The sequence below is a fragment of the Polypterus senegalus genome, chromosome 12 (assembly GCF_016835505.1).
Source record: "Polypterus senegalus isolate Bchr_013 chromosome 12, ASM1683550v1, whole genome shotgun sequence".
NCBI classification, from domain to species: Eukaryota; Metazoa; Chordata; class Cladistia; order Polypteriformes; family Polypteridae; genus Polypterus; species Polypterus senegalus.
In genome coordinates this window covers 79,462,455-79,478,069 of record NC_053165.1, presented here as the reverse complement: position 1 = coordinate 79,478,069, position 15,615 = coordinate 79,462,455, and the positions used below count along the sequence as shown (strand labels likewise).

Below are 15,615 nucleotides of genomic sequence, written 5' to 3'. Positions count from 1 at the left end.
TATTACATTGAAAGTCGTTGAAGTTGCGAAAGAAATTGGGAACAAAATTCGATGTGTCGAGGAGGCAAGATGATTGAAAAAAAAAAAAATTACTTGTTGTATTGTTGAACGGGTGTATAAGTCGGGGTCGGATTTTATGATCGATTTTTCGGGTTTCAAGACGCGACGTATACGCGAGTATATACGGTAATCGGACGCCTCTCGAGTAAATAACGTGGTGCCCCCTCTCTGTCACACGTGATCTCTGGACAGGAATTCAAATGCAATACACTTTTGAATTACATTTTAAAACGGACATAAACCAACGACCGATTGGCTGATATTTTAAATTACGACCTGATATAAAAACTGTGCCAAAATGAAATGCACCACCACGTACGTACACATGCATCGCAACGCAGTCAACACGTTTTAATGTTAATGTGAATAATCTGCCGTCGAGTAATGAGGGAACCACACTGCTGGCACAGCATACTCATTTCTGTTTAAAATAAAAAAAATACACGTGCATTTGCTTGGCCGTGTAAAAACAAAGCAAACATCCATCCATCATCCAACCCGCTATATCCTAACTACAGGGTGACGGGGGTCTGCTGGAGCCAATCCCAGCCAACACAGGGTGCTAGGCAGGATCAAATCCAGCCCACCGCAGGGCACACACACACACACACACACCAAGGACAATTTAGGATCGCCAATGCACCTCACCTGCATGTCTTTGGACTGTGAGAGGAAACCCACGCAGACACGGGGAGAAGAACATCCAAACTCCACGCAGGGCGGACCCAGGAAGCGAACCCAGACGGGTCTCCTAACTGCGAGGTGGCAGCGCTACCCACTGCGCCACCCACAAAGCAAACACTTTTTAAAATTCAAACAAACAGAGCACCGTGTGAGAACACTTAGGAGTGTGCCATAAAAATCAGCAGTCACGACGACACGAGGGAAGAGCTGAAGAAGAAGGAACCCAAAGTCGATTTTCTACATGTACTAACCGGAGTACCCAGATGTTGCCTGGGGTGAAGTAAAGCGGATATACGGTCAATAAATGGGGGGCATGGGGAGGGGCAGGGATTAACCCAAATCTAAATTTTACTGGCTAAACCCACTTTCTGTACCCGTGTCAAGGACCAACAGTTCCTCCAATGGCCACTTTCCCTAAAGCAGCACAGGTGTGGTCACTAAATAAAAAAAAATACTCCAAGGGGAACAATTTCAGGATTATTTATATTCCTTTTCGTTTTAAAAAAAAAAAAAAAACTAAATAAAAAAAACACAAGATGATATTTAACAAAACAAGCAACATAAAGTAATGGCTGAGGTGAAGAAGCACAACAGGCATAAGGAGGAGCCGACGAGTGTTAAAAACGTCCCTACAAGTACATACCGTAGCCCACAACAGCAATGACAAGGACGATCATAATCCCGACCATGACCCCAGCCAGGAAGCGCATCAGCACAATGAAGAGGAGGCTGGTGAGCATTGCAATAAGAAGAGCACTGCGGAGAGAGAAAAGTCACTTCATACACAAACAGGAAAGGACCTTCCCCGGACTTTCTTTTATTCAAATCACTGCTAAATCAAGAAAGGCTAGCTCATAAAAGTTATCTGCTTTATGTCTCATGTGGAAACCTGGTGCGTCTGCGGTCACAGCGGTAACGTGTCGACCTTCATCAGTCAGTTTCTCGTTTTCGAAGACTTAAAAATATGGCTGCTCCATTCTCGGTTTACACCAAACAAGAACAGACGTTTTCTTCTTAGGGCATAAACATCTGGGACGCTGGACCGAGTGCATTCAAAAGCAAGGCAGGCGACAATGTTGAAAGAGGAGAGACCTTCCTATGCTCTACCGTAATTAATGACTTACACTGGTAAAGTGGGAAAAAAGAAAGTCTAAAAAGTTAGAACGCAGCCTAATCTGACCCAAGACGTCGTGTCTGCTGATCTTCTAGACCAGGGATCTCCAACTCGGGTCCTGGAGGGCCGCAGGTTTTCAATTCTCACCCTTTTCTTATTGAGTGCCCTGCTAATTAACTTCTTTTGAATTCATTTTAATTGACTCGCTCTTGAAGACTCAGACTCATTAAATATTGTCCATCATACAATATATGAAAATAAAGAAAGGTGAGGATCTCAGGAATGTCGATCTGCTCAGGTCCCCAAAACATTTTAACAGAGCTGCTCTTAGAAAAGAGAAAAAAAAAAAAAATCGACAATTTTGGAAATGTCTGCTAATGAACTACGAGCACAGCAACAAGCCGTGGAGTTAAAGAACGAGTTTCACTAACGACGAGACTCGGCGCCTAATGAAGCAACTGGTTGGAGTTTGAGGCGCCGACTTCTGTTGGTCACACACTTCACATTTCATTTCTGTTTAAGAAAAAATAAAATGAAGCAATTCAGAGTTTCTTCATCGTTCCTCTGGGGAACAAATCTTAAAAAAAAAAAAAAAATACAAGTCAATTAAAATTAAATTCAAAAGAAGTTAATTAGCACCAAAAACAGGTCACGAATCAAGAAAAGGATTACAATGAAAACCTGCAGCCACTGCGGCCCTCCAGGACCAGAGTTTGAGATTTTTCTTTTTGAGAGTTTTGTTTAGCATTGCATTTTTTAATTTATGTTAAGTATACAGGGAGTGTCACCGATCCTCTGAGGTCAGAAGGAAGGACTCTACCCTGGCCAGAGCACCAGACCACCCACACGCCAAGTCACACATGTAATTGTCAATCATCAATGAACTTTAATATGCAGGGCACTAGAGTAGGAGAAGAAAACGTATGTAGACGGGGCGAGAATGGGCATCTCCACACAATCAGCAAGAGGATTCAAACCCAGGATGTTGCACTGATGAGACTGGGCTGGTCACTATGCCACCATGCCACCCCAGTTAATAAAACATTGTTCTTTAAATGTTTAAATGTTAACCCCATATGCTGGCACATTAAGGGCACTGCTGGCAATAAGGCAATACTCACAGGAGAATCCAGTACCAGGACTTGGTATAATCCTGAAAGATCTTCATAGCAACTTGTCGGGCATCCTGCACAATATTTGCTTTTCTATTACAAACAGAAAAGAGCCAAGCTTACAAAAAACGTAACAAAACACAATGAAATCCACCAAAACAAAAGGCTGAAGCATCATCCCCATTGTCAGAAGATATTCTCAGGGATTCTAAACCTTACCTACAGTACGTGGACTCCACTACCTCCACACCCCGCCTTACCCACTTAACTTACCTGGCCCCTTCTAGAAGATCAGTGACATTGCGGGTCTTCCCAAGGCCATCATCAAAAGTGGTGTTACTTCCAACGACGACGCTGCCTTTTGTGATATTCAGCGCTGGGAAGCATCGTTGGGAGACTTCAGAAAAAGAGAGGAGACAAAGGCACATAAAAAAAAGAGGAGGCCCGTGAACCTAAACTGGAATTACCCGAGAATAAGGAATTCATTTCACATTATACATACACACACACACACATATATATATGTATATTTATAGCCGAGTCATATTTTATATATATATATATATATATAACACACGGACACATATGCATTATATGTTTAAATTGGGCTTATTTTAAAACCTACATATACTGTATATGTTTGCTATCATTCTTTTCAGAATTTATCGAGCTTTAATGTGATGATGTTGTTACATTTTCTGATTCTTATTCAGTTTTTTAAATTCTAAACTAAAAAAAATATCAGGGGGCCAAGACCTGTCCAAGGGGCTGGGACCACCTGGAGGAGCTGGCACACAAAGCAGCTCTATGACTGGCGTTACGAAGGGTGCAGACGTGGCACTTAGAGGGCACCTCACCCGGCTGCTTGAGTCCATCAGCTGCGATGCCCACCTCTGGAGAGTCTCACACCAACCCGTGTCGTTACAGTTTTAGCCAAGCAGGCAAATGTGACCTATAGCTGGAATGGAGAAGTTGCTTGAACATGGATTAAAAGGACCAGAACAAGAAGTGTTTGCCCCACCATGATGAACACAGCAAAGGCACAGAGATTGTTTAACGTGCTTAAGTAAAAAGCAGGGCCTGCGTGGAAGTATATTTGACCTCTCCCCTACAATTAGAGTTATACCCATACTGACTTGTGCCCCCAGTTCAGGAACATACAGTAAGTGGATGGGTATCCATATATGGCCCTGGAGAACGTTTTCAAAAAGTCTCCATTTTTGGGAGTTTAAAAATGGTGAGCTAGTGAGGAAGAAATGCAAAAAGAGAGACTAAGATGTACGTTTTCAAATCTACAGTCATTTGAAAAAGTTTGGGATAACCCTCTTAATTCTTTGGATTTTTGTTTCTCGTTGACAGTAGGATTTCAGCAGTGACATGAAGTTTATTGAATAAACAGTAAATTTGCAATAAGCATCCTAACAAAATTAGACAGGTGCATAAATGTGGGCCCCCAACAGATATGACATCAGTACTTAGCTGAGCCTCCTTTTGCTCCTTTGGTCCTCCAGATGCTGTCCTCCTATGGCCTGTGATGAGCGTCTGGACTCTTGATGTTGGGATTTCTGACCCCATTCTTCATACCAAATCTCTCCAGTTCAGTTCAATTTGATGGACAGCCTGCTTCAAATCATCCCCTAGATTGTCAATGATATTCAAGTCAGGGGACTGTGACGGCCATTCCAGAACATTGGACTTCTCCCTCTGCATGAATGCCTTTGTAGATTTCCAACTGTGTTTTGGGTCGTTGTCTTGTTGGAATATCCAACCCCTGCATAAGTAACGTCAGCTTTGTGACTGATGCGTGAACATTATCCTGAAGAATTTGTTGAAATTGGGTTGAATTCATCCGACCCTCGACTTTAACAAGGGCCCCAGTCCCTGAACTGGCCACACAGCATGATGGGACGTCCACCAAATGTGACAGGAGGTAGCAGGTGTTTTTCTTGGAATGCAGTGTTCTTCCTTCGCCATGCAAAGCACTTTTTGTTCTGACCAAATAACTCATTTGTGTCTCATCAGTCCAAAGCACTTTGTTCCCAAATGAATCTGACTTGTCTTAATGAGCATTTGATACAACAAGCGACTCTGTTTGTGTCGTGAGTGCAGAAAGGGCTTCTCTCTCCTCACCCTGCCATACTGATGTGCTGAATTGTAGAACGATGTCCAGATACACCATCTGCAGCGAGATGTTCTTGCAGGTCTTTGGAGGTGATCTGTGGTTGTCTGTCACCATTCTCACAATCCTGCCTCTCCTTGTATTTTTCTTGGCCTGCCAGACCTGCTGGGTTGGTTTAACAGCAACTGTGCCTGTGGCCTTCCATTTCCTGATTCCATTCCTTACAGTTGAAGCTGACAGTTTAAACTTCTGAGATGGCTTTTTGTCGCCTTCCCCTACACCAGGAGACTCAATGATCTTTGTTTTCAGATCTTTGGAGAGTTGCTTTGAGGATCCCATGCTGTCTGTCACTCTTCAGAGGAGAGTCAAAGGGAAGGAAGCACAACTTGTGATTGACCACCTTAAATACCTTTGACCACTCATGACTGGACACTCCGGTCTGTGAAGTTCAAGGCTTGACGAGCTCATCATACCAAGTAGTCAGCATTGAGCAGTGACAGCCATTCAAATCAGCACAATGACAAGGGGACCCACATTTGTGCACAGCCAGTTTTTCACATTTGATTTAATTTCATAACTAAATACTGCGTCACTAAATATCTTTGTTCGGAAAAAACCGCAGTACTCCGATGTTCCTAGGACATTAAAGTCATACCACTGGTATCTTTACTGTTGAAAGGAGAGTCCATTATTGTGCAGGCTGAGAGGGGGTCCCAAACTTTCTCATTTGACTGTATGTATCCTTAATAGTGGACTGTAAGCAAACAAAGAAAATGGTGTCTAAACACACGCGCGCACACACACACGTCTCTGAGCTCAAGTAAGGTCCCACCACAGTCAGGAGGTAACCTGACCCATTGTGCCATGGTGCCCAGCACAAATACGCACCAAAACAAATATCAAAACTAACAACGTCCACCTTCAAAGGAGCCACTACAGATTTTATCAACCAGCTAGAAAAGACTTCGGAAAAACCACAGAATTCTCAGTCGAGTGTCAGCGTAACTCTAATTACAGCAAATATCTTCAGTAATCAAATTAAAAAGATTCCCTTGTACACCTTGTATGACTTCAGCTCCTCTTTCAGGCCAAAAGATAAAATGGTTACATAGTGATAGCAGAGTACTTACTATGAAAGGCACTATATAGAAAACAGACTGGTAGACTTGCAAAATGAAAAATAAATTGCCAATTACAGATTAAAATTCTGACCGCAAGGGAAAAAAAAAAAAGGCGGCTTTAAGAAGATGACTTACAGGGCCTGCTGGGCGTGATCATGGCGGGACAGACTCGGTCCTTCAGCAGCTGTGGTATGTTCTGAAACAACAGAATTGTCACATCAGTTATCGGCATGCCCACTTCCCGGTTCATTCAGACTCTTTTGGCTTTTGCGCCCTCCCCACCAGAACCGATCGTCTATGGGAGAGAAGCAAAAGTTTTAGATTTGTCAAAAATTTCAATCTCGGTTTTTGACAGGTCAACATTTTAGGGACCCCCAACCCAGGCCCCCCCCCGCCCCCGATACCAAAACCATTGACATCTCGATGCTGGGTGTGTGTCTGTCTGTGGAGCTGAAGTCTAGAGCTAACACTTCAGTCAGGTCTCCTCTTCATCGCCTTAAGGCTCAGCTCTTTTAATTTTCCTCCTAACTCATCCCCTGTAGCCCTGAATCAGCCGAGCCGCTCTTCTCTGGACCTTCTCTTGTGCTGTTATGTCCTTTTTGTAGCCTGGAGACCCAAACTGCACACAAGGCTCCAGATGAGGCCTCGCCAGTGCGTTATAAAGTTTGAAATCTCCCTTTATACTTTTATTGTTGGGAAACCTCTGCCTCCTCTTCATCACTGTGTGTTTATTTCTTATGCATATGTGACTAGAACAATTCTCAATGATGTAACTTTTTGGTTTGCTTACTTTAGTACGGGCATTTCAGTGTTCTTATGATATACTGTGGTACCTCGGTGTACGTCCGCTTTGGAAGAAGTCCAGCTTGGTATACGTCCTGTATGGAGGTGAAAACGTTTGCTCGGTATACGACGTTTGTTTGGAATACAAGTCACGTGCTAGAACACCGGGCGCTACTTCTCTCAAGACAAAGCCACGACTCCCCTCGGTACGCCAGTTGCTACCATTCACTGAACAACCCGCGCTATAACTCTCGGTGAATTTTCACACGATTGTGTTTTTTCGCGTAAATTTGAATTGATTGTTGAAAAAAGTATGAAGGTGGCATGCGTATCCGGGACGTGGCTGCTGCATACGTAATTCCAACGACGACGGTATCTACGATTGTGAAAAACAAAGATGTTATTAAAAAGTAAAGCAAGGTTAAATTTTCATTTATTTCATCTAATTGCTTTTGTATTTTAGTATTAAGCAGTGTTTAAATTATTTTTACACAACCCCATCAATGTATAATATGCCAATAACAATAGGATTTTTTTTTCCCCATGGGAACGGATTAATCGTTTTCCCTTTATTTCTTAGCAGAAAAATTTGTTTGGTATATGTCCGGTTTGGTAGAAGTCAAAGGATCTGAAACGGATTAAGGACATATACCGAGGTACCACTGTACTAGCTGTGTAGGTCCTAGAAACTATTGAAATCGTCAGAAGAAAAAGCTGAAAATGTCGAGATGTCAGGTAATTGAAAGGAACGGGCGTCTCTCTCCCAGGAGGATTCGTTTTGCGGACGTGCTCGCCTCGCCCGTGTTATTAGCGGCGGGAGGAAAAGTAAAAGGGATACCGTTGTGCTTCTGTATTAGCAGGCTTAACGAGTGTCTCTTTCTTCGGAGGTTTCGTTTTGCTGACCTGCTGGCCTCGCTTGTGTTATTAGCGGCTAAGCGAGTTTTCCGTTTCCTCAGAGGCGGAGCTCTCACCACGACTCCGCCTCCCACTTCCGAGCCAGACAGATAGACAGACACTTCCACGTGTAGACGCTTATATTACAATAGAGCGTTAGCAAAACAATATGTGGGGAATGATGCTTGTCACGTGTGACTAACGGAGACCGCGTCACGGTCCTTACAGATGAACAAGAGCGGCCGGACTGTAGCCTCGCCATCTCACAAGCATCTCCTAGAAAGTGAGGCAAGGCTGCCGGGAGGTCCATCGTGTGGAGGCTGGCACTGTAAGTTACGGCCTTTTAAGACCCCATTCGAAGGGAGTGTGTGTGTGTGTGTGTGTGTGTGTGTGTGCACACTTGGTGACCGAACACCTCACACAAGGTACAGCACAGGAATAGGAGGAGCAGAAGAATCTCGCATAGAGAGACTCTTTTCCTTCAGCAGAAATGACATCTTGAAACTGAAAAGTTGAAACCAAAATTTCGCTGCCTCAGTGCAGACCTTTGCCCGCTCAAAGTCGCTTCCAGAGCAACACTCACATACTCGCTCGATTCAAATTTGTCTATGCGATCTTTTGGCTTTTATCCATCAGTCTTCACAGGGTCCCTTTCTCCTGAGCAGGCTTGCCAGAAGGATGAGCAGAGGATGACATCTCTGAAGCGCACGTTCACAGTATTTACATCAAGAGACATTGCAGCACTCGTCTTCACCACCTTCTACTTACCGGCTGGGTGAACGAAAAAGGTTTGCAGAACTGTTTGTAGTACGAGAAGTCCTTGGGATTGCTGAAGGCCTTGACCAGAGTCAGAAAGCGGTCTGGACAGGTCTCCACGCAGATCTGTAGAAGTGACACACAAGGACACAGAACTTTAAAAACGGCTCTTTTGAAGGTGGACACACAAACTCTGCAGAGCCTCACATCCTTTCAAGCAACGCGATTAAAACTAAAAGCAACTACAGGGAGGGATGGGCACTGCCAACACATTTTTGACCCTTTGATTGGTGGAAACCATACGTGCACAGCCAACTGAAATCTTACTCATGTTGTGCATTTGGGAACGACGACATCGTGCCTGCGCAACATTAAACTTTATCGTCATTGTGTCACTGAAGGGCAGCAAACAATGGAGATTACAATGGTGCTCAGCTTAAAATAACATACAGCTAAATACATTTTAAAAGTCGACTCAACTTGAGGCACACTATCTAATATCCATCCATCCATCCATTATCCAACCCGCTATATCCTAACTACAGGGTCACAGGGGTCTGCTGGAGCCAATCCCAGCCAACACAGGGTGCAAGGCAGGAAAAACCCCGGGCAGGGCGCCAGCCCACCGCATCTACCGAATATATAAAAGTCAATGTGTGTGTGTGTGTGTGTGTTCCTGTATCACGTCTGAACGGCTGGAGTGATTTTCATGAAACTTGGCACACGGGTTTCTCATTGGTCAACTAAAAACACCGTAGGGTGAAATCAACCCTAACCCACCCCCTTCTGGGTAGCGTGGGGGGTGATCTTGCGGTCTTGAATGCATGTTGTCATCCAGCTAACCATCAGAGGGCAAACTGGAGGCGACTACCTGCATTCTTTATGTCTGAGCCCCACCGCCCGGTGCTTTTGAAATTAAATGGCCGGTTCAGAGTGTCAACTGGATGATGACATCCATACATACAAGACCATAAGACAAGCACATTAGGGAGTCTTAATTTATTTTTAAAAGTTGTGTTGTTTTTAATTACATTTTTCTCAAACTATTAAAAAAATAAAACACTTTATTTCCCTCCCAGGCAGTGCTGGGTATTTCAGCTAGTCGACATGAAGTGCTGCGCACACACACACGAGACGTTCATCAAGGTCCAGCTGCAGACCTCCAAAGCTCTCCGATTCAGTTGCTCAGCTGGACAGCCAATGGGATTGCAGGTTTTGGTCACCTGGTTTACTTGAGTCTGACCGCCCCAAATCTTAACTACAGTGTACCCAGGCGTTATAAAGGACATTATAAGAGACAGCAGGCAGCTTTTTCAAGGACACTGCATTCCCCAAAATGCTAGATGGTAGCTCCCCTGAACCGCAGCGGTGCCCCGGATACCTGCAGGGCACTATGGGACATGGACTTCGGTAACACAGCCCTGCTGGGTACCATGGGTGCCGCCAGGAGATGCTGCAAAACAACCAGACGAGTCCCGTCTCATCCATAGCCCGGAAGTACTCCCAAGTCACGAGGACGGAAGCCCCCCCAAATACTTCCGGGCTGAAGGAAGGTCAAGTTCTCCATCTGATCTGGAAGTGCTGGCAAGTCATGTGGATGGAAGGACAGAAGCACTTCCAGGGTCAAGGACTATTTAGAGGACTGCTGTGAACCCAGCAAGCGTGCCAGAGCAACTTGGCACGGATCAATCAGTATAAAAAGATCACAATCTGTACGATTCGTTTGAAAATTAGACTGTGGACGTCCAAGATCGATCGCAATCTAAAATCGTCAGATCGCACCCCGCGTCTTGGGTCCCAGAATGGTCTCAATTTTCTTATTTTCGATCCTCAGATTATAAACGTTTAAGAACCCCCAGTCTGGGGCACACCACGGGTACATAGAACAAACCTGAGATTTTAATACAAGGAGGTCACCCCCATGCATCGCGAAAGGACAAAATTCCACAATTAGCGGGTATACTTGTGACACAACCACGAGATTAAAAACCATACAACGCTTTTTAAAATTCTAACAAACGTGATTTTAAGGCAAAATAAAACGAGACACAGAAGTCACGGTACAAATGGCCACAGGGGGCCTTCCCACCTGGGGTGTTGGACACTGAAACTCCAGCAAGACAAGGGGACTGGCACACTTCATAATGTTGAAGTAGAACAAGAAGGGCATCTTCCTGTTTAACAAAACAAAACAAAACAGTAGGCATTAGGTCACAAAGGTGTGGCAAAGAGTAACAGTTTAGGCTTTTATAAAAGCAACATGGATACAGAGGACTGAGCACAAGTCTGTAGAAGGGGATAATCAAGATGTACTCACTCCAGGGGAGTGCCAACCTGGCCACAGAACTTCCCCTCGCTGTTGGTTGGGTAGATCACCTTCCTGGGATCGCCATGGGACCACGCTAACACAGACACAGATTGTTACAGACTTTTAGAGAAATGAAGATCCCAAAACCGCACACAGTACATGTAGGAAGGCTGACCGATTCGCAGACGCGTGCAAAGCTTTGCAGGTTTGTTTCTAATAAACAAGAAAACTCTTCTTATCAAAAATAAAGAGACAGCGACTTACCCACAAGGCCCACGGCAAAGTACCCAATGATGGCAAGGATGAAGATGATGCAGCAAATGATGTCTGTGCAGCCCCTTAGAACAAAGCAAAAAAGAAAGAAAGAAAGAAAAATAAGGCAACACTGAGGCTCCACCCACATTTATACATTTTCACTTCAACTACGGGGCACTGCCCCCTCCTCGCTTCGCTTGCCAATCCCCGGATGGGCATTACACGCTAGCCACTTCGTGGATCTGTCGCTCGCATACGGGGAAGCGGATGTACAATTTAATCAGATTGTTGTTTTCATGGGAATTGTTACATATGCATAACAGACGAACGATTTTACATTACAGCGAGTAATTAACCGTTGTGATAGACCACCAGGAACTCTGCCCTGCCGGGATGCCTGGAAGAAGGAGGCACCGGGAAAATGGCACTTCTTTTCCCTGGGTACCTGGCCGGTCCTTGATCCCTGGGGAACAGCTGACAGACGGACGGTTTATGCCCGGAGCACTTCCGCCACACTGGGGAGTGCTGTGGGAAGTCCGTCATCAGGCACCTGGAGCACATCTGGGGCGTTATAAAAAGGGGCCAATCAAGGAGCCGGAGTCGGGTGGAAGAAGGACGGAGCTCGCGGGACAGTGGAGGCGGCCAAAGGAGCCAAGGACTGAACTGTAAATATTGTATGTAATTGGTGTGTGGTGGACACTGCGTTGTCGTGTCTGTCGGGTGCCAGGCTATTTCTTACACCATTGTAAAAAAAAATAGTAAAACGTAATAAATTGGAAGAAAATTGTTTCATTGGGTTGCATTAGAGGTATAGAGGGGCGGAGTGGTGGCTCTGAGGCGAAGGATCTGCGCTGGCATCCCGAAGGTTGCCGGTTCAAATCCCCATCACTGCCAAAAGAGATGCCACTCTGCGAGGCCCTTAACCTTCAATTGCTCCAGGGGCGCTTGCTGTAAAATGGCTGATCCTGCGCTCCGACCCCAAGGGGTATGCGAAAAAGATGCATTTCACCGCGCGTTGTCCTGTACAACTAACTATGTATGTGACAAATAAAGAATATATTATTTGTTTGTTTCGTTTGGCTTTGAAATTAACACGCAAATACTTTCTAAAACTTTCACTTTTACAGTAGAACCGCCGATCACGAACGTTTCCGAACACGTACAAAAATCGGGTTACGATCAAAAAGTTTGCCAAAAATTTTGCATCTGTTCACGACCACACGCTGTGCCGACGAACAAAAACACTGGCGGCCAGTTTCCCTACACACGTTTGTACGCGCCAGAGATCTCCCGTTTTCTGTCGTTTGCGTATACAGGGCCTAACAAAGCAGCCGATGTTGCAAAAGGAGTTACAATGTTAGGCAAACGAGCAGAGAGGCCTCAAGTGCTGGAAGAGGCGGAAAAACTGCTGCTAGTGTGGCAGGGCGAGAGGCAACTTGCTTGGGGGGGGGAATAGCGTGAGCGAGGCGATCGTAAGCGAGAAAGCCAGGAAGAGTCGAGACGATTTGCTGAAACAAAATCCTTCTTTGAGTGGCGAAGGTGAGGAATTTAAAGCCAGTAGAGCAGGGGTCCTCAATCACGTCCTGGAGGGTCCAGTTGCTTAATGAGAAGCACTTATTGCTCAAGTAACACTTCTGCTTCACTTCGGTGGTCTCACTCGCTAAGATTCTGAACCCCGATTGCGTATTTTATTTTTTAACAGCTGCATTCTTGCTTTTTAATGGCTCCTAATTAGCAATGGCATGCAAATGACAAAAGAGACCAGCATTTCTCCATTGAGCTTGTTACGATTGACGCCTGTGTGTATTTATCATGCACTATTGGGGTTCATTAAATACTTGGAAGGAAAGTGAAGGACTGAGAATTGCTCGTCCATTTTAGCCTTCAGATCATTTGGTTGATATCCTTAGACAGGGGAAGAAAATCGAGGATATGAGAATGAGCCGACATGGCAGAGTTAAAGCACAAACAAGCCACGAAATTAAATTATTGGAAAGGATTGCTCTCTAATTAAGCAACCGGGTGAGAACAAAAACCTGCAGCCACTGCGGCCCTCCAGGACTGGGACTGAGGACCCCTGCAGTAGAGGATGGTTTGAAACGTTTCGTAAGACAAGCGGCATTTCATTTTTTTCTTCCCTGTGCTTAAAACTCATAAAAAAAAAAGAAGTGTTTACAGCGAGCGGTTTGTAAGGGTCTCGCGCAAACTCTTACAATGTTGGTTTTCTCCGTTATTCAAGGTTTTTACATTTAGTTTACTATTACACTGTGAATTCTATGGTATACAGTAATTAACTATTTTTGGGTTTAAAAAAAAATTACGTCCTTAATCCACTCCAGATCCTTTGACGTATACCAAACTAATTTTTCCATAAGAAATAAAGGGAAAATGATTAATCCGTTCCCATGAGAAAAATAAAATCCTATTGTTATTGGTATATTATACATTGATGGGGTTGTATAAAATAATTTAAAACACTGCTTAATACTAAAATACATAAACACAAAAGCAATTGGATGAAAGAAATGAAAATGTAACCTCACTTTACTTTTTAATAACGTCTTTCTGTTTAACAATCGTAGATACCGTCGTTCTCGGCATAAGGTATGCAGCAGCCAAGTCCCGGATACGCATCCCACCTTCATACTTTTCAATAATCAATTCAAATTTACGTGAAAAAACACAATCGCGTGAAAATTCACCGAGCGTTATAGCGCAGGTTGTTCAGTGAATGGTAGCAACTGGCGTACTGACGCGCGTGGGCAGCCGTGGCTTTGTCTTGAGAGAGGTGGCGCCCGGTGTTCTAGCACGTGACTTGTATTCCAAACAAAGGTCGTATACCAAGCAAACTTTTTCGCCTCCATACAGGACGTATACCAAGCTGGACTTATTCCAAAGCGGACGTATACCGAGGTACCAAAAATCACGAAAATTCATATAAAGAGTAATATTGCGGGTTGTTCACTGAATGCTAGCAACTGGCGTACTGACGCGCGTGGGCAGCCGTGGCTTTGTCTCGAGAGAGGTAGCGCGCGGTGTTCTAGCACGCGAGTCGTATTCCAAACATTTTTCGCGTCCAAACAGGACGTATACCAAGTTGGACTTATTCCAAAGCGGACGTATACCGAGGTACCACTGTATCTATTTACATACCGTTCGTACAGTCTGTAACGGATCAGTTGTATTTACATACAATCGTACAGGGAAATTACCTTCGGGTCGCACCCATACTCCAGAGTTTCGGATTGAATTACGGTCGCGACCAGAGGTACCACTGTACTGTAGAATTTCAGTTAAAAACAATTGTTTGAATTACCTTTTCGTCAATATCTCATTGAATTGTGATTCCGTGTTCGGACTTGCATCGTGACAACGCAACGTACAACCGCCAGGCCCGTTGTAACCGGTGTACCGACGTGCTGCGCCCCCCTCCACCACAATGTGGGTGTAACCTGCTCTCTCATCTCTCCCGCTATATCCCCAATTCTGGGATCTTTGACTGCCCCTTGCATAGCAGAGACGATCTTGTTACCGAAAACGTCGTCATCGGTACAAACAGAGGAATGTGGACACCGATAACGGTTCTAAAAAATCCCACACATATGAATGTGACCTACACGATTCCTCAATTTCAATCTTTCATCCGAGCACACAGGCATCCGACGTTAGAATATCGGAGTGCGATCAATCGCAGAGCGTCCACAACACGCTAAAAGTAGCGAGAAGGTGTGTGCGGAGTCCATTCAAGAACCAAAAAGACCACAGCGGTCACTCTCGCTGTCCGACCACAACACGCAGCCCCCACTTATATAATAAAACCACCTACCTGTTCTGAATGGGGCCCTTAAATGACGGATCAAATTTACTTGGCTCTCCTAAAAAGAAAAACAAAAAAAAAAAAAATACGATCATTAGAAGGGAAAAACAAAATAAAACGTCCAGTTAAGAACAAAAATCAACAACGCATTTTAGGACCAGGAATGACTGCTGCTTGCTAGCACACGTGGTCTGGCGTCACACAAGCTTGTGTATTCGTCCCTCTCGTGCCGCCAACTCAAAATCCCCCCCAACCCAATCGGGTGTGACAAACGCACATCTGGTAACCCCGACGGCGCGGCTTCGTCAAGGGTGAAGGTGGCGTGGACCCCACAGCAGTCCGTGCAGGCGCACAGATTCTGTCCTCCATGCGCGTCTTGTCCTCCTCTCATTTCTTTTCAGGACTGTACCAGAGTGTCGATTTGGGCGCCCATAAAATTTTAGGTCTCTCTCTGAGAGGGTCTTTTTTAAAAATCACCCTAATAATGGCCTCCTTCACTTACATCAACACCTCTGTGGACCTCATGTGGAGTTCTAGCAGACCTTTCATCTAACAGGTCCCACCTGGCCGTGGCACTGCTGCTCAGTCACAT

The 15,615-nt window shown here is 44.8% G+C and overlaps 1 protein-coding gene across 3 annotated transcripts in view; it reads right to left on the bottom strand.

Annotated features, from left to right (window-relative positions):
- The window catches only part of slc44a2 (solute carrier family 44 member 2), a 114,220-nt gene that overhangs the window by 41,617 nt on the left and 56,988 nt on the right, over window positions 1-15,615 (bottom strand). For all 3 annotated transcript variants that reach the window (XM_039772524.1, XM_039772526.1, XM_039772525.1), the window contains exons 2-10: window positions 15,033-15,081; window positions 11,216-11,289; window positions 10,961-11,045; window positions 10,733-10,817; window positions 8,656-8,769; window positions 6,346-6,406; window positions 3,244-3,367; window positions 2,980-3,063; window positions 1,388-1,500 (exon numbers count right to left, since the gene is read on the bottom strand). In XM_039772524.1, coding sequence (XP_039628458.1) covers window positions 1,388-1,500; window positions 2,980-3,063; window positions 3,244-3,367; window positions 6,346-6,406; window positions 8,656-8,769; window positions 10,733-10,817; window positions 10,961-11,045; window positions 11,216-11,289; window positions 15,033-15,081 — 789 coding nt within the window. The remainder of the gene's footprint in view (window positions 1-1,387; window positions 1,501-2,979; window positions 3,064-3,243; window positions 3,368-6,345; window positions 6,407-8,655; window positions 8,770-10,732; window positions 10,818-10,960; window positions 11,046-11,215; window positions 11,290-15,032; window positions 15,082-15,615) is intronic.